The 25,716-nt window shown below is 40.4% G+C and overlaps 1 protein-coding gene across 1 annotated transcript; it reads right to left on the bottom strand.

Annotated features, from left to right (window-relative positions):
- Nucleotides 1-856: 856 nt before the first annotated feature.
- ggt5b (gamma-glutamyltransferase 5b) lies at nucleotides 857-22,780 on the bottom strand (the record flags this gene model as incomplete). Its single annotated transcript, XM_080730508.1, has 12 exons — nucleotides 857-1,003; nucleotides 1,329-1,439; nucleotides 1,545-1,654; nucleotides 1,774-1,865; nucleotides 3,139-3,323; nucleotides 4,214-4,344; nucleotides 5,430-5,576; nucleotides 5,849-6,009; nucleotides 7,003-7,198; nucleotides 11,749-11,847; nucleotides 11,959-12,086; nucleotides 22,677-22,780. 12 exons carry the CDS (start codon nucleotides 22,778-22,780, stop codon nucleotides 857-859), a joined length of 1,611 nt encoding a protein of 536 aa, XP_080586634.1.
- Nucleotides 22,781-25,716: the final 2,936 nt, after the last annotated feature.

Raw genomic sequence — 25,716 nt, forward strand, 5'->3', positions numbered from 1 at the left:
TGTCAGGTCTATTGTTGTTAAGTTAATGTGTGAATTGCTTCGGAACTATAGCCCGCGGCCATTCCTGTGGCCAGTGCCTCCTCAATGCGTATCAGATAAGCTACTTTTCACGAGGGCAGACATGGTAGAACACACCACTGGCCCAGTAGAGTATGCAAATGTGGGGCAGCCGCGGGTTCATCACCAGAGGCTTTTTCTTCTTCAATCGGACCTTGAAAATGCAGGTTCCACACAGAGAGAGATTCCAGACTAATGTCTACACCAGGGTTCCCCAATAGACGGCCCGCAGGCCATTTGCGGCCCGCGGGGGGCTACTGTCTGGCCCCCACCAACCCCTGTAATAATGGTGGTATAAGAGCAGCAACAAAACTAGTATATTATCATTGTCGGGTGGAAAACCCGTATTTCAAAATGTGTAAGTTCTTTCGCAAAGTAAAGCTCTGCTTCATCAAACAAGGCCGCCGCACAAAAGTAGTGAAAACAGCAGATTTACAAGCACACAACGCCTCGCGGTGCGAGGCGTTCTGTGCTTGTAGATCGGCTGTTTTCACTAGTTTAAATCATTTTTAAAATGATAAATGCAAAACGAACGGTTTTGGACATACAAGATTTTCACCCGACAATGACGATATCCGAACTGTCGCTGGAGTAGCGGGAACGCCACCGTCGCCCCCTGCAATGTTGTGGCCCTTGGCTTGGTACCCTAGACATGATTTGGCCCTTGGGGAAAACTAATTGGGGAACCCTGGTCTACGCAGTGATATTTGTCTGGCCATGCCAGGCTCGACCATATTGCGTTCAATGTGCTCAGTGTTTGTAATGATGCTTAGTGAAGTCTCGTCGCATGAATTCAGTGTCAGTATCCAGCTGCTTCGCCTAGCTTCCTGGAATCTGATATGGCTGTGATGCAGCCACCTTTCCCTGCCACTGCATTGACCACGTTGAAGAAGTAAGGTGAGTGTTTCACTGTGTGTCCAAGAGCTCTCAGGCCCTTTATCACCACCTAAGGGGCACAGAAGAAAGAAGTTCAAGAACACGCACGCACACACGCACGCACGCACGCACGCACGCACGCACGCACGCACACACACACACACACACACACACACACACACACACACACACACACAATTAATTGGAAAACAAGAAACTATTGTAGAAGTAGGATTGTACTATCAGACTGCAGAGTGATTCTAAATACAAGCATTTTGCTGGATAATCTTATCTTGTTAAACAACCAGTTATGGTCTTTGTGTGTATAAAATCGACATAATCTTTGTAAGTCATTCACCATTGCTAGACAGTTATGATGAAAACAGATGGATTACCTCGTCAAAGCCACCCTCAAATTTCAAGTTGTTTTTGGAATCAACATATACAATTTTGTTAGCAATGGCATCTTTAAGATCCATCTCCAACCACAGGTGATTCATTATAGACTGGAAGAGAAAAACAATGTGTTTCCAAAAATACATCTCACAAATATTGTGACAATCAGACTTATCAGAATGTTATGGAATACTTTAGGGAGATAACGGACTTACCATGGCCATTGCTGTAGTTATCATGCTTCCTCCGGACCCTCCGATTACAAGAGTTTCTCCAGTCCTTGAGTCAAATATCACTGGAGCCATTGAGGAAGGTGGCTGTTCGCCTGATGCAAAAAAACATTGGCTACATCAAAAACACAAATCATTCCAATAATATAGAAATATTAGTTATAGCTAAAACTGGAGAAAAATAGAAACTCCAAGGCTGTGGCTGTTATGTTACCTGCCCTCAGGCTATCTGCTCTCCCACAGAAGTCAACCAGTTCATTGTTGAGAATGATGCCAGTTCTGGGAGAATAAATGGCGGAGCCAAAACTATAAAGTAACATGTAACAAATGCAATATTAGAAAGAATCTGAATTCATAATACGTTCATTTTGAATACATAATATATTGTCATGTGTATAATTAGTTGGAAAATCAATAAATACTATTGATTAAATTAACAACATTTTGTCACAAAATAATGACAAAAAAACATTATTATGACATCTTTATGCCATTTTTCTGAAATAATAATACATCCACAGAACCTTTAAAAAGGTTCAGAAGGTTTTAAGTATTGCTTCTGGCCCCCAAACTGTAAATTAATGTTATGTTTGGCTCTGTAAGCTGGCCACTATATGCATGTGGGTACGGTACTTTTTATCCTAAATATAGTATACCCCAGGAGTTTCAGCAACCTTTTTGAAATGAAGTGCCATATTTGTTTTCTAGATAATCAGTGTGCCATGTCAACATATATTTTGACAAGCCATCAAACATTCTGACATATTTAGTTTGACAGGACATTCTTATAAAGATCATTAGATTATGAGCAATAATCCGCCTCCCCGACTCCCTCCCCAGTCACAGTTCAGACTTTTAATGAATGTGGAATTATGTGCAGGATGCAATTATCTGTAAATTAGGTGACTTCAAACAATCCTCTCTCACACTTCTGCCAGTGTGCCAGTGATCACCCTCCCCTGTGCCAATGTTGGCACCCTTAAAGGGCCAGTTCACCTCTGGGACAACCAGATCTTATTGTATTGTTTTGGGACCCGATCAACACAATCCTGAGTTATTTTTTGTGTTCAATCTGTGTTTTTAGATATTTTAGTATTTCAGCCGATTTCAGCATGCTACAACTGGTCATATGATGCTAAATGCATCATATGACCAGTTGTAGCATGCTGAAATACTAACATATCTAAAAACACAGATTGAACACAAAAAATGTATTCAGGATTGTGTTGATCGTGTCCCACACAACAATAAAATAAGATCTGGTTGTCCCAGAGGTGACCTGGTCCTTTAAGGTTGCCTACCCTAACCCTAACCCTGTAAAAGAGCGACATCTAGTGGCAGAATGTTAGCTATTGCTCCTTTAAATATATTTACAGCAGGCACTACCATACTGGCCATGTGTACTATTTGTCTTCAGATGTCCAAATTGAGCCTAATGTCAGTTTCAGTATGTTAAACTTTCCCACCTGACCTCAGTGCTTTACCATTTTAATGCGTTCAATTTCATGCATATATGGTCTAACTTTCAACATGCAAACAAGAGTGTGGACCCCTGCTTTAGCTGATGCTTTCAGCTCACATTTGATTAATAGTACTTGTGACGGACACAGCGGAACCATCTTCAGCCAGGACAGACACGTGTGTGGTCCCCATGCGGTCGGAGGAATGCTGGGTATTGTAGTACGAGTCGTTGTGTGTACGGCCAGTGGATATCATTGCCCTGATGTGGTCGACGAAGTCTGGATCCATCAAATGAGTCGCATTCTGTGAATTGAATACATAATGCTAGGATGAGATGTCGTCTTACTGGTTCTCAGTGGTGGAAAAAATGTTTTACATAAGTAAACATATCAATACTGCAATGTAGAAATTAAGGCTGGGACTTTAACTGATTAATTGCGATTAATTAATTACAGAAAATTAACGCGATTAAAAAAATTAAAGCATTTTAATCGCACTTAGTTTTTGCACCACAGAACCTTCAGTTTCGGGCATACCGATAATAGCGATGCACCAACCAAGAAGAGACAAGAAAAGCAAAGGGAGAAGTAGCCGATCAGAGCGCTTTGCTTGGCCCAGTGGATGCGAAATTTAGATTTAAAAAACTCACTCGTTGATTCACTCGTACAACAAAATGTGTTTGATGTGAAAAAAAAATGCTTCTCAGGTCAAATATCGATGTGCGATTAAAATGCACAGAGCCTGTAATTAATTAGATAAAAAAAAATTATCGCATCCCAGCCCTAGTAGAAATACATTGTAAAAGTCCGGTATTCAAAATGTACTTAAAAGTACAAAAGCATTGATATCAAAATGTACTTAATGTACCAAAAGTAAAAGTGCTCGTTATGCAGAAAGTCCCATTTCAAGTTTTCAAATGTATACAAATCTTTTGAAAATAGCAAGCTCACAACGCATTGCATCGCGACGCATTGTGAGCCAAAACTAACCCTGAATGAAAACTACATTGCAGAACCAAAGCAAAGACTTGGCTGGCTTCTGTTACTTTATGGTATTTAAAGTAGTGCGTATAGGCCTGTTGGTAAGTACTGTATGAGTTGGTGGAGATCACTGACTGGCTGTGCTACTTGAGACTAATAGAGTAATGTAATGTGATATAAGTTACGTGTAAGTAAGTCATTTCTGTTCCGCACCTTTCCAGGGTTGAAGATAGGATCACAAATACTCTTCTTTTGCCCGTTAGCAAATTTAGCTGCCTCAATGTAACGGTGGTATGTTCGGATCTTCTCTTCACCAATTAAGGATTTTGGTGATAGGTGGAGCCCTAAGGGAAAGACAAATGTCAATAGAGAGTATGCGCGTGACATCATCATCATACCCGAAAGTTATATGGGAACGGGTACTGAGTGGCCCATACATCCAAACAGAAAAGTCCTATCTGATTGCATTAAACAACGCTAAATGACGTTAAACACACTTTGCCACTCACTTTGCCACTCGATTTGCCATTCACTTTATGCATGCGCATACCCTCTAGTCTATACTGTACTGAAATGAATGGAATCTAATGACCAAGGGGAATTAAAACATTGAATAATAACATTGTATGCTTTGTAAAACGGGCAGCAGAAATGTCCAATGTACCAGAAGTGGCAGTTGGTGCGTTAAACATGCCAGACTACCTCTACCGTCCTTTAAGCCTTAATTGTACCAAAATATAGCAAAACTAGTAAGCTGTGTGTTGCCTTTCCTACCCCTTGTCACAAGGGGTAGGAAAGTGGGACTGAGTTACTAGGGCCCAAGGTGGAGGGGCCCTAGTAACTTTAGCTATTGAAAAATAGCAGATATACAAGCTCACAGCACGGCACCGAGTGCTGCGCTGCAAGCATGTAGATCTGCTATTTTTGAAAAGTCGTGAAAATGTGCGCAAATCTTTGAATATGTATTTTTTTAAGCGAACATTTGTAACTCAAATTTTGCTTCCGGGGAGGGGTCCCTGGAACGAAATATTTTGAGATGGGGGGTCTAGCTGTGGACAAATACATATCATCTTGGGGGTCCTTCACATGAAAACGTTTGAGCACCACTGACATAGAAACATAAGTTTCTTGCACACATTTTTCACAATTAAAAAAAAATAGCAGATCTACAAGCTCGCAGCGCGGCACTCGGTGCCGCGCTGTGAGCTTGTATATCTGCTATTTTTCAATAGTTAACATTCATGGGGGGCCCGCAGTGAATCCTTGTACCCAGGGCCCAGAATTTGGTGTGACGCCCCTGCTGGCGTCAACTGTTCGCCGCTTCACCTCCCTCCCAATGTATGAATGAATTAACCATTGTAAAGCGCTTTGAGCACTTGGAAAAGTGCTATAAAAATGCAATTCTTATTATTTATATGTTCTACTGTACCTTCCATGAGCTTGAGAATGAAGGCAAGCAAGGCTCCCCCAGCAGGAGGTGGAGGGATGTGCATCAGGCCATTTCCCAAAGGAACCGTCCAGGCGTCCTCTATTCGTACCCGGAAAGAACTGAGATCCTCCAATGTCATACTGCCACCTAGCGGAAATCAGGAGGAATACAGGCAAATGGTATCTGGATTGGTTTCCAAAGCAGTAGGTGTAGGTTTGTTTGTGAATTTGGATTTCACCAGATGTATGGGTATACCAGAGATCTACAAACATCTGTCTACGTGAGAAGATGACAAGAACGACATTCCTAGAAATAAAATAGTTGTCCCAATGTTGTCCATCATGTATATTTCTATATATTATCTGTCAACCGATCCCCCCCAAAAATTAGGAGTAGCACCCTACTGACATCTCACCCACCTGCTTCTTTAATATCTTGGATCAAGTCGCGTCCTATCTTCCCAGTGTAGAAGGCATCTGCCCCTTGCTCCGCTATGCTTTCCATGGTTTCTGCCAGCTTAGGGAACTTAACAATATCCCGTCCATTCATAACTGTCTTGTTCTTGTTACAGAACACCTCACTGGAAAAGAACAGAGAGCAAAATACTTATTATAGAATCCACATGCAACAGCAATACAGTGCACATGACAAAAAAAATATGTTTTATGTGAGGAAAAACCCACACTCTGTGTGCTGCATAGACTCCTGAATCAGTGGTTCGAGACCCCCAGCGGGGTCCCCAAATAATTTTGGGGGGTCCCAGTGCAACATTGTTTTTCTCTCTCAACAGTAAACAAACCAATATAAAGTTTAAGTGTACAGAGGGTATTTGCATGTTTCTAAAGTGACAATTTGGGACTTTTTAATACCTGTAAAATGATAAATTAAACATTGGCCAAATAGTCAGAAATTGTGAAAATAGACGATCTACATGCTCACAATGCCTCGCAACGTGTGGCGTTGTGAGCATGTAGATCTGCTATTTTCACAATAGAACCGTGTTATACAAGTTGTAATGCATCAACTCTAAAGCCCTTTGCACACAGGACAGTTTTTTTTCGTTTGCGGCATGAATAAAACGCATTGGATTTGGTGTGCAAGGCTGTGCGGAATCGGCACTGCGGATCCAAAAAGGAGTCATAAAAGGAGTGATGAGTTTTTTACCGCATGCGACAAGACGCACGAATCGAACTGGTTTCGATCGAGAAAAAAACGCACGGCGGCAGCCACTCGTCGCACGGCTAATTTGGAGCCGGTGTGCATGAGGTCATAGAGAATCATTGTTTTCTTTTCAAAAAATTATATTGTCCGTTTTATCCGTGCGGTTAAACGCGCCTGTGTGCAAAGGGCTTTAGTGCTCGTCAGGGTGGGGGGTCCCCAGTTAAATTAAAATATAATTATTGTGGTGGTCGCGGCCTGAAAAGGTTGAGAACCCCTGTCCTGAATGACAAATTAGTCAAAGCTGCCTTTCTTTTTTAATCAACCTCTTTGTGAGTTTTTAAAGGCTTTGGCAAACTTGTATTTTCCTACATTATGGAACACAAGATCATCACACATGGAGAAACGCTGTTACCACAGAGAGGAGTTCTTCACCACACGTGCTATGAGAGGATGTTTCAGGAGGCCAGCCAGGAAGGGTGGCAGAGGGAAGCCCTCCCTGGCCAGCTTAATGATGGGTTCAAACAGCTGGGCCCAGCGCAGCTTCCCATAGCGCTTATGAACCTCCTCATAACCCCGCAGCTCTCCAGGAACACCGATCCACTGGCTGCCTGTAACGCATTCCATAATTAGCCTTATTCACGGCCCGCCCACTCAGCATCCCCCGGGTGCTGAAGTCACATTTTGAAGGGGAAAAAACCTACTATAGCCTATAGAGTTAACACAGAAATCGCAAATTTAATGCAATTTCCGAATAGTAAAGTATAAAATACGGCTAGCATGATCAAGAACACAAGATAGTAAAAGGCACAAAGCATTATAATTTACTTTACCGTTCGAAATAATGATTTGTTGGCTTTAAGTCCAGCTATTTCTGTTATAGTTTCCCCTTCTAAATTGATGTCAGCACCCGGGGGATGCTGAGATATTTGCTGAGTGGGCGGGCCGTGAATAAGGCTTATTGATAAGAAATCATATCGCCGTTGTCTGGTGGAAACCTCATATGTTTTTTTTTGGAGCGGTGAAAGCGCTCCCAATGAACAGGTATGTCCGTGGGTATGTGGCTGGCTGGCTGGCTGGCTGGCTGGGTGGGTGGGTGGCTGGCTGGCCCTGTCCGTAGCCTGGGCAATACCTTGAGTGGCCACACACAACACACTAGTTAAAGGAGGGGCGCTGTTTTGTGCAGGCCAGGCACACTCACCACTCACTCACAGGCACAGTTTACACTCACTCACTCACTCACATAGGGTACAGCTGCTCAAATTCACCGCTCCACTTCGAACCGAGGTTTGATTTTTTCTTTCATTTTGAAAATGATTTAAATTGGTGAAAATAGCCGATCTACAAGCACACAACGCCTGACACCGCGAGGCGTTGTGCTTGTAGATCTGCTATTTTCACTGTGTGTATGTGTGTGTGTGTGTGTGTGTGTGTGTGTGTGTGTGTGTGTGTGTGTGTGTGTGTGTGTGTGTGTGTGTGTGTGTGTCTCTCTCTCTCTCTCTCTCTCTCTCTCTCTCTCTCTCTCTCTCTCTCTCATATCATTTCATGTACTTTCAGTTTTAACACCTGTTTTCAATTCAGTTCAGTATGATTCCCAAGTGGAGTTTCTAGTTTAGTTTCCATATGTTTTTTATTGTTTCAGAATGTTTTGTTTTATTTTAGTTTTTATAAGTTCCATAAATATGCCTAGTATTGTGCCCAATCAGATTTAAACTGGTGGCCAACTACAACACTGGTTCCCAAGCACTGGGTCGGGACCCATTTGTGGGTCGCGGACACATTTTTAGTCCCTTCATTTTTGTTTCCTACATTTTGTTTTTAATTGTTATCATTTCAAAACATTTTCAAAAAATATTCACAAATAAAACTAAGATTGTCATGAATAAAACAAAATAAATCTAAGTAATGTCATTAATAAATAAACTAAAAATCCAAGAAATTCCACAAATTTGAAAAAAAATCAAACCTCGGTTCGAAGTGGAGCGGTGAATTTGAGCAGCTGTACCCTATGTGAGTGAGTGAGTGAGTGTAATCTGTGCCTGTGAGTGAGTGGTGAGTGTGCCTGGCCTGCACAAAACAGCGCCCCTCCTTTAACTAGTGTGTTGTGTGTGGCCACTCAAGGTATTGCCAGGCTACGGACATGGCCAGCCAGCCACCCAGCCAGCCACCCACCCAGCCAGCCACCCACCCACATACCCACGGACATACCTGTCTATTGGGAGCGCTTTCACCGCTCCAAAAATGTCTAGTAAGTATAAATATGTAATCTTGTTTGAAAACTGACGACAGGGGCGCTGGAACTCCAAAATCCCAAGGGGAGCTGAGCCTGGAGGAGTGCATGCGTGCGGCCTTTGGCCGCACGCCGAAAATTCACGTTTTTTATCCGGTTTTGGGTTATTTTTATTACGGTTTCGGGTGCTTATTCCCCACACAACGGTGTAAAAAGGAGCTATATAGTTACTAGTTATTTTAGCACACAGTGCAACACACAGCACGCATGCACACACACAGTCACTCACGCACACACTACAAAATCGGGTATTATTTTTGTAACAGTTTTCTACTGTTTTTTATTCCCCATATACAACGGTGTTAGTTTGCAACAATGAGCCTATAGACAGTTTCTAGTTCTCAAATAAATAGACTTTGGTGTGCCATCAAAGCGGGATTTAAATTTGACTTCCCTTCTGACCGGAAGTGGCAAGGTGACCATGTGATTAGGTCACCATGTGATAATCAAATACCTTTTTTCAACATATTTTATTCCCCAAAGTCAAATACATTATTGTTTTAATATAGCTCTGTGTGTGTATATATAGGCTCATTCTCATTCTGTGCCAATGACTGCTTATGACGGTTTTTTTCCAATAGCCCTGTGTGCCAATGACGGCTTATGACGGTTTTTGTGTTTTTTACATATAAAAAAAAAAAAAAAAAAAAACATTTTTTTTTTTTTTTTTTTAAAGATGTCAAAATGACCTGAGATCAGAGAGATGCTTTTCTCTGTTTGTGTGTTCGCTCCCTCGTTTAGCTGATTGAGAAAATGTGTGTTCATGTGTGTCCATTCTAGTGGATGGACACTTTTTTTCATTCAAACAGCTCTATCTCTGGAACCATTTGTCCGATTGCCAAAATTCTTTTTGCCACTGAATCACAACAACTGTGTCTGTTTCTGTGGGGAAAAATTATAAAAAAAAAAATCATTTTTTTTCATTGCATAGTAAAGAAAAACATACAAAATCTCGGCACAGCTACCTTGGAGCCATTTTGGCATCTGGCACAGAATGAGTTAAAAGAAAAAAAGAAAAAAAAAAAAAAAACGTTTTTTTTTTTTTCCTCCTCCCCACCACCAGGGGAGCTGCAGCTCCCTCAGCACCCCACTTCCAGCGCCCCTGACTGACGATGTTGTAACTGGTGGGAAGTTTTTCTGAAATGTCCACAGCGCTCCTCTGAGACAGAGTGAGTAGACGGAAATAGGATAGGTTGAACATGGGTAATGTGCTCCTTTAAGAGACTGGAGATCAGTTTGTGGACTTAACCCCAGAAAACTGCTATCCAGGCAGCCAGGGCACGGGATGATTAAATGATGTCGCATTTTGACTGTATCCTCCACAGACCAGCTGTGACCTTTGACCAGTGGTGGAAAAAGTACTCAAATGTTTTACCAAATAAAAGTGTCAACTTAAAGGTACTGCAACTTAGAAGTACTCTGTTACAAGTAGAAGTCTGGTATTCAAACTTGAGTAAAAGTACAGAAGTATTGGCATCAAAATGTACTTAAAGTACCGAAAGTAAAAGTACTCATTATGAAGAATATCCCATTTCAAGTTTTCAAATGTAGGTCTATATAAATCTTTTGAAAATAGCAGATCTACAAGCTCACAATGCGTTGTGATAATAATAATCAAATCTGCAAAGTAACTCATAAGTATAAAGTGCTCAAATAAATGTAGTGGAGTGAAAGTACAACATTTGTATCCGAGATGTAGCGAAGTAGAAGTAAAAGTATTGTAAATACTCCAGTAAAGTACAAACACCTCAAAACTGTACCTATAAGTACAGTACTTGAGTAAATGTACGTATAGTTACTTTGCACCACTGCTTTTGACAAAGCTCAGGGATGTGAGAAAACGATTCCTCTGAGATCGATTGACCGCCGGAGGACTGACTCTCTCAGAGGTCTTTGTGAGCACAGAGGTCATCAGGGCAACAGACTGTTGTCCCTACGGCCAGTGAACCATGGCTTTGGTTTCTGGAGACTCAGACTGGAACTACTAATACTGTTGGGAAACTTTCTGAAGCTTTTGGCAGTGAACACTGATTGAACCCTTCGCAGGAATCTTATGAGCAATAATAAATAACAGGGAAAGTTGCACAATGGGGGGCTTCTCAAATCCCCCTCTTCCCAGCATGGTGTTAGAGCTTGTGTCTTTTACTTAAACACACACTGGGGAATCATTGAGGAATTTAAATCTATTTTATAGGATAGAGATTAGTCAACTCCTGCCCAGCAAGCACGGTCAGGACCTGGACCAATCAGTGACGTCTCGATTGGGGCCAGATCACAGCCCATATGGGAATGATCTTGACGTCATTACCAGGACGTCATATGGACTTTTTTGTTTGACAGGATTTATGTTGGTTGAAATCATGTCATATTCTAGGCCAGATGATAATCGCAATTGTCCCAGAATATATATAACCTTATATGCTCATATTTCAACTAACATTACAAACAATAACAATAATCCTGTCAAACAAAAAAGTCCACATGACGTCCTGCTAATGACGTCAAAATCATCCCCATATGGGCTGTGATCTGGCCTAGTTCTGAACGTCACCATGTGTATAGATGCATACACAATGTATTTATATATGATATATGTATATTTTATATGTTTGCATATTTATATACAATCTTTATTTATTTATTGTTTGCCAGACCCATGAAATGGGTAGGCCTACATAAGCAAATGTCGGTCTGTCTGTCTGTCCTGGTTTTCTATATAAAGGGTATATATGATGATGACATGATGATGACATGCCTACAAAAGGCATGATGTCATAAATGATGATGACAGACAGGGGGTCTGGCACAACCAGGTTGACCTGGTCTAGTTTAGTAGTATGAGTAGAGCAAACAAACAAACAATATTCCTACCTGTGGTAAGTGTCATACTGCTGGTGGGGCAATCTTTAAGCAGATTGGCCTTGAATGACTGCGGGACAGTCTCTCTGGAGTTGAAGACTTTTACTTCACCTAGCAATAGATATAGACATGATAACCTAGTTAATGATTACAAACAGCCATAGACCACATTTTGAGCAAGGGTGAAATTAGGGGAGAAAACTAAGATATGAAGACACTCACCTGTTTTATCCTTTATTGTGAATATGGACCCGCCCCCAAGTCCCATGCTCTGGGGATTCACCAGAGAGGTACACAGAAGAGCTGCTATGGCTCCATCTACTGCTGAGCCTCCCTGTAGCAGCATATCTCTTAGAAAGCAAAATAGAAAAATATATATTTATTGGATCAACTTTGCGTCAGCTCACCACACACATGCACAACATGGTTATAGGGCATACCAGTGGCAGCCATTGTGGTGCCACAAATCGACAGCTCATTCTTTTTATTCGCATAGAGATTTCTGAAAATGTTTATATTAATCATTTGAAAGGGATATTTCACTTTGAAAAAAAACGGTCATTTTATCATCTAATCAGGGTTTGTACAGTTTTCAATCAGGGTCTGTACAGTTTTTAAGTTTCAGTATTTAGATATTTGATATTCATTTTATCAGACCACGCCCGCTTCCTATATAAACCCATTCTAACTTCTATTTTAACTATGATAGATGAATTTTCTGGTGACTCCTGATACACCCTCCTAATACATGAGCTGGACATGTTTTTTCGATAACTTTTTTCATTTATTTTTTGATAAAAAAATTATACAAAAATAAATGAAAAAATGTATCGAAAAACACGGCCAGCTCACATATTAGGACGTCCGTCAGGACTCACCAGAAAAATGGGTTTGTATAGGAAGGGGCGTGGTCTGATAAAATGAATATCAAATATCTACTGTAAATACTGAATCAAACAACTTCAAAACTGTACAGGGTGTTCACAAAAAACACTGAATAAACACTGATAAAATGACCAATTTTTTTTTTTAAAGTGAAATATCCCGAACGGGTACACATTATTGTGTATCATTATTTTATGCTTCAACTATTGTAAAATAGCAGATATACAAGCTCACAGCGCGGCACTGAGTGCCGCGCTGCAAGCTTGTAGATCTGCTATTTTTGAAAAATTGTGAAAATTAAAATTTTGACCCGATTCTATAAGTGTCTTTTGAATCCTTCTAAGGTTTTTTGAAAAACCTATGTTTCTATGTCAGCAATCTGGCCAGCCATCGTCAAAGAAAAGGTCCTTTTCACTTAAATGGAGCTCAGTTAGTCTGTTCTTGTGAGACTACTATGTCAGTGGTTCTCAAACCTTTTCATATGAAGGACCCCCAAAATGATATTTATTTGGCCACGGACCCCCATCTCAAAATATTTAGTTCCAGGGACCACCCAGAAGCAAAATCTGAGTTTTGAAAATACATATATTCAAAGATTTGCACACTTTTCACGACTTTTTCAAAAATAGCAGATCTACAAGCTCGCAGCGCAGCACTCGGTGCCACGCTGTGAGCTTGTATATCTGCTATTTTTCACTGGTTAAAGCATTCAATAATTCTAGGCCTAGCCTGGAACCAAGCCATCCAGGCACCTGGTGAATCATGACCATGAAACATGTGATTCAGTGAAAAGAAATATTTCAAAACCACAAAAACATTGAATCAAATGTTTTGTGGTCGATTCACCGTGAGCCTACATGACTTTGGTTCCAGGCTTATTCCCATAGATTTCTATGCATGGGAAAAGATCGTCTATAGAGATAACTAAAGCTTGTGCAAGGTCGAAACGTTGTACATCGCTGCTGTGCTGTGAATGAAAAGTTGCCGAGCCCCCCTCTTGTTTTTCAGGATTCTGTTTTTGCAGTTTGGCTCAGCACCAAGAAACTGAGGATGTGCGTTATTTTTTTCTTACATTCGAGGGTTTGAGAGGCTGCAGTGTGTGCACTTTGCAGTGGTGGAAAAAGTACTCAAATATTTTACTATATCAATTACTGCAATGTAGAAATGCTCTGTTATAAACTTCCGTAATTCAAGCTGTACTAGAGTAAAAGTACAAAAGTATTGGCATCAAAATGTACTTAAAGTACCAAAAGTAGAAAGTACTCATTAAGCAGAATGTCCCATGTGAACTTTTCAAATGTATAAAAATCTTTTGAAAATAGCAGATCTAAGATACAAGCTTGTAGATCGACTATTTTCAATTGGTCAAAATGTATATGGCTGAAGTTTTGTAATAGAAATCCAAATCTACAAAGTAACTAGTAACTGAAGTTTTCAAATAAATTTAGTGGAGTAAAATTACAATATTTGGATCTGAGATTTAGTGGAGTAGATGTAAAAGTATTGGAAATAATCAAGTAAAGTACAAATAGCTCACAATTGTAAAATTGTACTGCAGTAATTAAATAAATGTAGCCTACTTACTTTACACCACTGGCAGTTTGGCTAACGTTAGTTAGTGTTCCGATAAAGTGGATTCAGTTAGGCAGCTGGCTAAACAGGTTGTATTACAATTCTCTTTTTCAGAAGCTGAAAATAAAGGGGGGCCCTTGTAGGTATAAGGATTATAAGGAGTATAGACAGTTGAGATAGGAATTAATAGTAATAAGATAATGAGTGTCATTATGTTGTATTCCAAGTCATAAGTAAAGTAATAGTCATATTCTTTAAAGGAGTAAGTAAAGAGTAACTTATTACATTCCTGAGTAAAAGTAGCCTCAAGCAGAGGGACTCTGGTTTCCGAGTCTGGGGTTTTAAGTGTTGGTGCATCATTATATTCATTGTTATCAGTCAATTCAGTGTAAACATGAGTATTACACAATATCCATTCTGAACTTGTTCAATCTTGGCCGTGACAAATACCCCCATAGGCTATTAGTCACTCACTGAGAGAGAGTGTTCTCACTTTTAATCATCATCATCAATCATAAAAAAAGAAAAGAAAAAAAAAAAGCTAAAAAGAAGACATGTCTTGTGCCAACTGCAGTGGACATTTTAAACCCATTTAGGCCTAGAATTAGAAGGATTCAAAAGACACTTATAGAATCGGGTCAAAATTCTAATGTTCACAACTTTTCAAAAATAGCAGATCTACGAGCTCGCAGCGCGCTGTGAGCTCGTAGATCTGCTATTTTTCAATAGTTAAAGCATAAAATAATGATACACAAAATGTGTACCCGTTCTAAATGGGTTAAATAAGAAAATGTTTAAATAGCTCTACTCTACCGCCTAATGATCCCTAAAGACCTTGATCACTGCTGTTGCATTATGGGAATGCATTTTATACAGTGTTACATTTTATGAACGATAAAGTTTTCTTTATCTTATTATAAAAAGCTGAAATTAAAAAAAAAGAACTAAACTAAACAAAAACAGAACATTTTAAAACTGAAACATTACACCCACTTGGGTTAGGGTTAGGGTTAGAATCTAAACGAAACCAAATTGAAAAGCAAAGTGAAAGGTTGAGTAAAAAATAAACGTATAACCGTGTATAGTCTTGTGTTCGATGTCTGCCTGCAACAGTCTTTTGCTGTTGTTTTCTGTGTGTTAGCCTTGTATTTAGCTTTTGGTTTTCTGTGAAGCACTATGTAAACCTTGAGTTGTCAAATGTGCCATATAAGTGGATTGGATTAGATTAGGGTGCAGGCCAGAGGTTGTGCAATAGTACATCCACACAGGGATTCAGTTCACACACACATAGGCAGGCAGGCATGCACGGACACACACGTTCGTTTTGCAACGTGTGAGTTTTGTACTCAGCATTCCCTACCCCAACCTGACCCTAACCTATTTTGACCAATGTTGTCCCCAATGTCACAAGTCGATCCCAGGTCGAGGTTTCAAGTTGAACATTTGTCTCAGAATGTGGCCTGTGTCAGGAATACACACACACACACACACACACACACACACACACACACACGCACACACGCACACACGCACACACGCACACTCACACACTAGCATGCACAAACACATTTGAAATGTTTATTTATGTCCACATAAACAGAGGTACAATGCCTTGTACAAAGGACATAAACAATGCCAGTGCAGTCAGATAATTAGGACACACACACACACACACACACAGACACACACACACACACACACACATATCCGCTTCAATAAACCAACGTGTCAAAATTACAATGCGATGAGGCAAGTTCATACAGAAACAAATTCTCCTGCCAGATCTCATACCGCAACCTCGCTCACCATGTGCTACTTTCATTTTTCTTCTTATATTGAAGTGTCTGAATGCTGAATGGGCTTTTCATGGAAAGGTTAATTAGGTCATTTCTCTAATGGAATGGAAACGGGGGGGGGGGAGTTTTCCAATGTACTGACAACCTCAGAACATCCTAACCCATGTCTGACCATTATACTGCTATTTTATCATTTTGGTTCTGCCATTTATTCTTCCAGAACTCAACAATTATACCAGTAAGACTCCCTAATCGGGAGATAAGCGACCGTAGGTCTCGCTAGAAGAGGGCCATGTGAGAAATGAGGGGTGGGGTCTCCGCGTTGCCTTGGCGGACGAATAGGTACCGGCCCCGGCTCTCCCGGCCGCTCCTAGGCCGAGTTAGGGCATTTTATGTGAGCTGCAGTGGAGGGGGTCCTCCACTCGGGGCGCCACCACTTTTGCATCCGTTCTGGAGTAGCAGGAGTGGGTGGTCCCCAGGAATTCCCCGTGAGCAGCCCCGTGGGGGTGGTCATTTGGTCATTTTTGCACATTGGGTATTTTTTTTACACCTGGGGGTCCCCCAGGGACCTGGGGGTCCCTGGAACTCCGGGGGTCCTTGGAGGTTGTAGTTTGGCAGGTAAGGAGTGTGTGTGCAAAATCTGGCATGGATCGGGGCAACGGTTGCGGAGATATGAGCAGGGCAAAAGTGTGACGTCTGACGTGTGACGGACTGACTGACGCACGGACACCTGGTGGAGCTTTCTGTAGTAAGTGCGACCTATGGTCGCAACAAAAAATTATACTATGTAACTTTTTCTTATAAAACAAATCTTAAAGTTGTCCTAACTATTAAATCGCTAAAGTTTTAGAACACCCACTCCGTTAATTTCAGCCCCTAAAGCCTTCTGTAAATGGGTCAGTGACGTGACGCCCCAAAAAATGTGTTTTTAAAAAAACTTTAAAATGCAGGCATAAAAGTTATTTACTTTTGTTCTACTCACTCTCAACCTTATGGAAATACATTTTGTTTTTAGATATTTTATTGGAATCAGACTTTATTCAGCAGTTTGTTGTACTTGTGCCTAAAATCGTCATATGGTGTGACATGAAAATAATTGTTTATAAAATGAAAATGGAGTACATCTTTCTTAAGTTACTCACTTTATCAAAGTCCTTTATCATAACTAACCAGTGATCCACTATAGTTTTTTGAAAATTAATTATATCTGTATATTTTTTTCATAATCGACACTCTGTGTGAGGCCCATGTTCATGATCTTACAACATATTTTAAATGTATTCTGTCAAAACTTTCTCTAAAATTACACAAATATTTGTGACTCTTCCTGATAATATTCTCTATGTAATCCATAAACATTTTTTTGGTTTAATCATTAATAAAGGTATGATTTTTCACTATTTGGAATGTCACACCAAATGATTTAGTGTCACACCGTATGATCATATCTTCATCTGTCAAAGCAAACTGTGTTTTAACCTACCTATTAGTGAGTACTGAACTTTACTGATTGATTAAACAATTACCCAGGATAACATGGCCTTAATATTTCTGAACAGGATATTATTGTAGGGCTTTAACATGGGATAAGAAAGAATTGTAGTAGTAGATGGATGATGAGGATGTGCACAGGAATGCTACGCACACCTAAGTCTTCTGCCGGCCCACGGCAGAAGGATCCTAAAGAGACAATAAGGCGCATAGCCACACTTGGAGCCAAGGCAACATTTTATTAACACCAATTAGTGGAAACAGAACTCAGCATTCAGGTAAATTGCTTTTTTCCGAAGTCTCCTGAACTTGAACACAGCATTTTGTGTTGAACAAATGTAATTAGGAATCATGACATTACACCACATCTCCACTAGCTAAAGAGTGCTGGGTTGCGCAACTCCAAAAATAGCTGATCTACAAGCTCTCGCAGCACAACGTGTTGAGAGCTTGTAGATCAGCTATTTTCGCTAGTTTTGTCTCGGGTCCTACCTTAACACTGTCCACTGTCCAGTCCAGTGAGTGAAAGTACAAAAGTATTAGATCAGATTAGATTATACATTTAGACTGTATTGTACATCAGCCAGTCGTATTTGGTGAGGGTAGCAAACCGGCTGCCTTGTTGCGGTTCTGCTATGCCACAGACAACCTCCTGCTCTTCGTAGAAAATGCAGTCTCGCCCCTTTGGCTCCTCTCTCCTTGCTGGGTCATTGTTTAGTTTCTCCCTGTACTTTCTCGTTCTCTCAGCACTTGTCATTTTCCAGCTGACAAAAGAAAATGGAATGTATAGTTTAAGACAAAGAGAAAATATTGTTTAGATTGAAACAATATGTTAAGGTTTCTGTGAAGGGGTTTCTGCTCTGTCTGATGAATTTGAAGTATCACTGAATGAAGCTAAATTACATTTTATGTAGAAATGTTTAAAACAAATGTTTAAATGTACAAAAGAAACATGGAACTTTGTTATTTATTGTTATATCTGTAGTTAAATACAGTATAAATCATATGGTGTGACAATCAAGTCATATGGCGTGACAAGCAGATGTCACACCATTATGATTAAGTGTCACACCATATTACGTTTTTCTGCATTTAGGTTTACCTTGAGGCTACTATGTACACATTAGCATGCTAACAGCATGCTAGCTATAACAAAGCAACCTAGATCTACATGGAAATATGACCAAAACTTCAAATAACTTAAGCTTTTTTTAATGAAAAGGTGTCACACCAACAGACATCCAAAGTGGTGAGTTTGTCAAAGTTTCAACAAGATGGCATTTCATGAAAATGTTAAAATCATAACTCACCTCAGACACCTGTCTTGCAGTTGTGCTGGGAGTGCTGAATAGCCTTACAGAAGAAGGACCTCTCTAGCCAATAGGTGTCCAAATAATTGCCTGTTTAATTTGTCCAAACTAGTGTCACACCAAATGATTTTGGTTTGGGGGACAAAATGTTTTTGATCAGAAATGACTGAAAACATTATGCTTTGACTTTGAAAAGATATAGGCTCACAAATAGACATTTTTTTAGCCTAAATTCATTTTCAAATGATTTTTAGCAATTCTTTTTCTTAGTTTTATTCAAGTTCCCACTTTGAGAAACAAGGTCAGGACAGTCACACCATATGAGTTTTGCCATGTTTGGTTGAACATTCTGAAGAAATGAGGAATGAAATGCTTTAATCTTGAGTACGTTCACATAAAGCTTAATGTCCTGCACAATATTCAGAAGGTTTTTGACAAATATATTTTTTATTTATACATGTTTGACACCGAGGACAGCGAAAACGTTACGTCACGTCACCCACCCAAATATGTTTTCTATGATCCTGGCCGGGGTCCAATGTTTCTTTCCTCGGTGAATTTGACTCGAGGACTGGAGAAACTCTTATACTGTAATTGGAGGGCCCGGGAGAAGCATGATATAACTATTAGCAATGGCCTTGGTAAGTCAAATGCTGTACAATGTACATCCAGTATATGTTATCTAAAGTTCTGTGGAACCATGAAGGGTCATGGATTTGTAGAACTTCTGGAATGGGTTTCTAGAACACTTCTGAATGGAGTATAAGACCTCAGTCTTGTGTTAATGAGCACATGATCCGCAGAGGCCAGGAAAAGATCATGATAATTTAGCCTAATTCATTCAATAGATCATTGGTTCTCAAAGTGGGCCCAGGGACCCCCAGGGGTCCTTCAGGGGTTCCAGGGGGTTCCCAGCTACGTTACATTTGTTAATACATCACAATCCTTTTGTTTTTACCGTTGGCTATTCAAAAATAGCAGATGTACAAGCTCATAGTGAGCCTACATCTGCTATTTTTGAACATTTTTGAAAAATATCAAAGATTTTTTAAAGTTTTTGAATAATTTGAATAGATTTCTTTTTAACAGATCTTCTCTTCTGGGGGTTCTTGGCACAAACCCTTTTCAGTTGGGAGTCCACGGCCAAATACATGTCAGACATTGACAAGAAAAGGTTTGAGAACCACTTCTCTAGATAACATGAGACAGAGAAACCGTCTTGTATTCCAAGTTCGTTGCGAAGTGAGCCAGAACAGACGCTCAGTGCCTCGTCACACGCCTGCTTGTCTTCAGCATAGCGTTGGAAACAATTCAAAACATATGCTGAAAAAAAGAAATGACTCTGTGGACACAGCCCCTTCTAATGTGAAATTGCAAATGGCATGGAGGATGGCATGGAGCATCACAAATGCTGTAGCCTCGGAAACCCAGGCATTTTATTTTGGCGATAGGAATGCTGTGACTATAGACTACACAGGAAAACCCTGTAAATCCTTTGTATTTATTATTATGCAATTGTTACTCCAAGAGTGTACAAATGTAACCAATGGATCCATAAGCGTTAAATAAGGATTTTATCTGGAGGTGCATACGGTACTATAGAATAGATGCGCCTCAACATGCGATTCCAAGTTAAGGTTGATAGGATGTTGTGTGATAATATTGGCTATTTTTTGTAAAAAAAAAAAGAGGCCCCTCCCATCAATTGTGGGAGCCATTTACAGGCCAACAGTATGGAATATCAGGAAAAACTGTTTGACACCCATTGCCACATAACTCACTCAAGATCCTAAATGTTACAGTGACATTTATTGCATTTGTGGCGCCCCCTATGGGTCCAAGTGAAGCATTTTAAGTTCTGCATTGTTTAGAGGCCCCTCATTATGTGATTAAGGTTTGGGGTCAATACTTCATGATTTTTGCCATTCTTTTGTTAAATAGGCTCCTCCTTCAAACTTTGCCAATACGTATATGGAATATAAAAATGTTTTATGTGTATGTCAATTTGTGTGAGTTTTGAACAAAAGAGGAGCAGAAAGTGATGTGTTTTGAAAATAATGCTAAATTGACGAAAATCTAGTTGGCCGGAGATGGGTGTATCAGGGGAGTTTCTTCATGATCCAACCAGAGTAAAAATATTTTGACCTAGTTCAAGAGTTATACGCGAAAATATATATTGAGGTTGGTATCGCTCCACCATGAGGCATGGACATTCAAGTGTCCTTCCTTGGTCTGACTGATTAGTCCAGTGATTCAATCCGGAATCACAACACACACACACACGCACACGCACACGCACACGCACACACACACACACACACACACACACACACACACACACACACCATCAAACAGAGGCAAAAACATAATCTCTATACCTTCGGCCCGGGAGAGATATTACAATTATACTAAACCTGAATGAGACGAAAGTGCTATTGAATTCATCTCTTTAACATCTGTTGACCTCGTGTAATTGTCTTGGTGATATGATTGTTTTGTGTTATTGGCTTTGGTCATGTGTTGGGTTTTTGTGTTTTTTTAACAGACTTCTGAAGACAAATGTCCCCTCCGGGACAATAAACATTATAATTGTTTTATTGTTGTCTCTTCCCAGGCCACTGTGGCTGGAGATAGACATTTCCTCTCATTGTTCATCAGCTAACAGGATGTCCAGCCTAAGGTCAGATCCATGACATGTGTAGTGAAGGGAATCAAGCATACAGAACAAAGTATCGTTTTACTACAGGAAACAAGAAGATGGAATACTCCTGAAAATCTGGCAGAGAGCTGAGGAGGTGTGGTTTAACTGAGCGGTGGTCACACCACTCCTAAGCGTGAGTGTGTGTGTGTAGGTTTGTAGGTTCCTTGCTATCATATATAGTCTGCAGCATCAGCTGCAATACCGCTGGTGACCAAGTGGCGCTGTTGTGTCTCTCTCACACACACACACACACACACACACACACACACACACACACACACACACACACACACACACACACACACACACATACGCACGCGACCCTAAACTGCTACACACACACGGCCACACACGGCCACACACACACACACACACGCACCACCGCTCACTTCAAACCTTTTTTTTTTTTTTTTTAACAGAACTAACAGATACAGGATATGTGGGCACTAAAGGGACATCTGGGCACCTCAAGGTAAAATTGGCTATTTTGTCCAAAATGTAAAATAAATAAATAAATAAATACATTTCTAATAATGCATGCTTTATTTAAAAACATTTTCCAAATATATATATATAGTCTATATATATATATATATATAATTGGCAATTTTATCCAAAAAATTGCCAATTGAGGTGCCCACTCTTGGTGCACACATGTTACCGAACAACTGGACAAGCTTGACACCTGGTCCCTCGAATGATATCAGATCAGGCAGAGCAACAAATCAAATGTCACGATATAGTCACATGTAGCCTACCTGGAGAAACAATAAAACTATGGTTTTCACAATCATAACTCACCAAACTCATGAATATTTAGTGCGTTCGGATATGCGCACCGGGAGCGCACTCAAGTAGTTGGCCAGTGCGCTAAGTGGTGGATCCGAACGCACCCTCAGAGTAGCCTAAAGTTGCTGAAAACTAGCCTACTAATAATTACTAATAATTATACATAAGTAGACTAATTATTAATTAGTCTACTTTACAAAGTAGGCTAATTATTCCTGTCCACGAGATAATAACGTATGGACCCTCACCACAAAGAAAAAAGCCATGGTGCACACTATTGGAGTCATCGGTCGTTAAAACAGTCTGTTTAAAGGGATATTCCACTTTCAAACATGTTTCAAAGTAGAATATGATATCCCTTTATTTAATCAAAAGCAATACATAAACGTAGCCTACCTGCCAATCTCAGAGCAACGCAGAGAGTCCGCAGCTACAGCAGCGCGTTTGAAAGTGCCATGGGCACATGGTTTGTCCACTAGCAAGGCAATGCACACAGCCATGATGATGAGAGCGACTGCACAAAGTAAGACAACACACAAAAGCCATCTCTGCCATGGCTTATATTTTAAAGCCATTGACGTTCGTGCGGTGCAGCAGGTACAGTATAGTGGCTATAGTGCAGGCTGCAGCTTGTAGACTCTATCGGTGAGTGCAGGAGTTCTGTGGCTGTCAGGCGCGTGTGTGCAGCCAAATAAACTGAGTTGCAATCCCTCCCCTCTATTTGAAGCCCACGCACTGTCTCACAGACAGACCCCCACCACCACTCCATTTGATGAAGTGAAAGTGAGTGTGCTATTGTGTCCCACTGACTCCCACTTTGGGGGAAAGGGATGAGTTTGATATACTGGAAATGCTGAAACAATGAAATTACAATTCCTGCAAAATTGATACATCTATCAACCATGCAGGGTCATGTCCCCTAGGACTTTGAACTAGCAAAAAAAACTAGACCCTGGCAACTACCGCCCTATTTCAATTTAAGTCATGGAAAAAATAGTTTACCCGAACAGGTTGCAAGATATGAAGAGAATAAACTGATTTATGAGTTCCTGGCTTCAGAGAATCCCATTCCACTGACACACGCCTTCTCTATTTGTATGACCAAATCAAACACAAGGTGGATTTGGGCAAATATTGCGGCATGGTCATGCTGGCCCTCCAGAAGGCATTTGACACCGTAGATCACTCTATAAAGCTATACTGTGTAAGTTGCTCAACAACTGGTCAGTAGCGGTATTGCAGGTATTTTACAGAAAACCGCGGTCGCGTCTGCTTTTTTCTGCCGTTTTTCACCCGGGGCCGCCGCAGCCCACGGGTGTGGGGCCGCGGACCAGCGCGTCCGCCTGCGCCTCGCCGAGACGCATCCGTAGAGGGGTCTCGCATCCCTCTACGTCCGCGCTGTGATTGGCCGGTAGTGTAAGATCCGGGAGACAACGTATACTATAATTTCGCCGCGAAATCCAGACCCCGGCCCGGCTCATATAAATAAATATGGAAAATATGGTTCCTGTCGCTAGTTTAAGGCCTCGTTTCAAGATATGCGTTTTGTGAAAATATGGTCCCATTTATTATTTTATAATTGATGTTAAACAAGGGTATGCTGTAGGAGGGGCTTGTGATCATAGTTTGTGATGATTCTTCTTTGTGTGTTTCATTTTCGGCAAGCTCAAGACAATGTCCCAAGTATCCCTGCGGTTGCATTATTGGGTACCAATAGCGACTTTAAGCTTTTGACGGCTACGGCAGATGACAACGGCAACCGGAAATGATCATCGCTCGATCATCGCTCGCCGCCGTCTCTGCAATGCCAGAAGCTCCCTTCCCACGTAGTGGCTGGAATGTCTGCTGCGTATACGCGTCGCCATGGGAACCAAAGAGTTCAGTAAAAGAGGTGGGACCCGGTCACCGATGGCTGTTTGCTTAACGATTTTGACTGCTACGGCGATTATGCCATAGCAGCCGTAGTCCTGCCTCGCGTTGCGGTTGTAGAAATGGGCTGCTTAAACTGCATATTAATACAACTAGAAGCTCGGCCGCCCTTCGGGCGGCCGAGCGTCTAGTCGGCGCCCTGGCCAACTCGGGAACAATGTAAATGGGGGATAAATGCCCCGCCCTTTAATGCAAACCCCATTATACCTGTTGTCATAGGATCTGTTTTGACCATCTGTTGGCATGTGTCCATTTATGCCCATATATGGGGATATCTATCTGTCTACGTCCATTTTATGTCCATATATGGAGATCTCTGTAGGACCCGTTTTGACCATCTGTTTGCCTGTGTCCATTTATGCCCATATACACTCTAAAAACAAAAACTAGGCTCTACTCAATTTTATTGGTGAAACATTTTTACACTCAAAAATATTGAGTAAATATTACTGTTATGAAATCAGGTAGATGATACTCAATTAATTTGAGTAAAAGTAACCAAAACTTTTACGTACTTATTAACAACTAAAATTGAGTACAATGACCTAAAGAAATTGAGTAGATATAATTAAATTATTCAGTCAATGCCACAAAAGACTACAAGTAAATACATTGAAATATTAAGTAGATCTAATTGAATATTAGAGTATGATTTAACAAAACAAATATGTCACATTTACTTTATTCATTTACTTTTATTGATTTAATTCATATAGTACCATTTACCCCTTTCATTTACTTTACCTTTTACTCCAGGAGTACATGATGTCAAATGAATACACATGAAATAATTATGCAGATAATTATGTTTTTAATCAACTAATTTTGACCAGTGTAACACCACATCAAGTATGAACATTCAACATACTTTAGTATGTAAATGACATGCAACAATGCCTGCAAAAACAATATGTTTAAAGATAATGATCAGGAAAGGGGTATCCCTGACACTTTTAAAATTCTGTTTACTAAAGAGCAGTGTGTGTTCACAATACTGTATATAAGTACCTCTAATTGAACTGTGCATACTGTAAGTAAGCAGTCTGTCAAACATTATGCACCATAAGAACAATGAGCCCATCAAATGAACAGTAAGTCATAACCACAAAATACATTAAAGACAGTCAGAGGCCATTTGGCATGAAAGAAAATCACAACTTGGAATATGAAATAATAAATAAGCATTTACAGTAGCTCAACATTTAAACATATTGACTATGCACACGTGTAATGTCTATATGCTAAACTGACCTGTTTGCATTATGACTCGAATGCACCAGAAACAAACACTTTACATTAACTAATTACTATCAGCAACAAATACCATTGCAAAAATGCTGTTTTGACAATAAATCCACTTTCAGTAGGTTATACCCACTTTCTGAGAGCATCTTGCTGAACAGTAGTCGGCAAGCAGACATTTTGTCAGTCTCTGAACTTTGGCTGAAAGGTGTCCAGGATCCAACTCAACTAGTACTTTTTGGAACATCTCAAGACCATATCTGAG

The sequence above is a fragment of the Nannobrachium achirus genome (genome assembly GCF_963921795.1).
Source record: "Nannobrachium achirus genome assembly, chromosome: 1".
Taxonomy (NCBI): Eukaryota; Metazoa; Chordata; class Actinopteri; order Myctophiformes; family Myctophidae; genus Nannobrachium; species Nannobrachium achirus.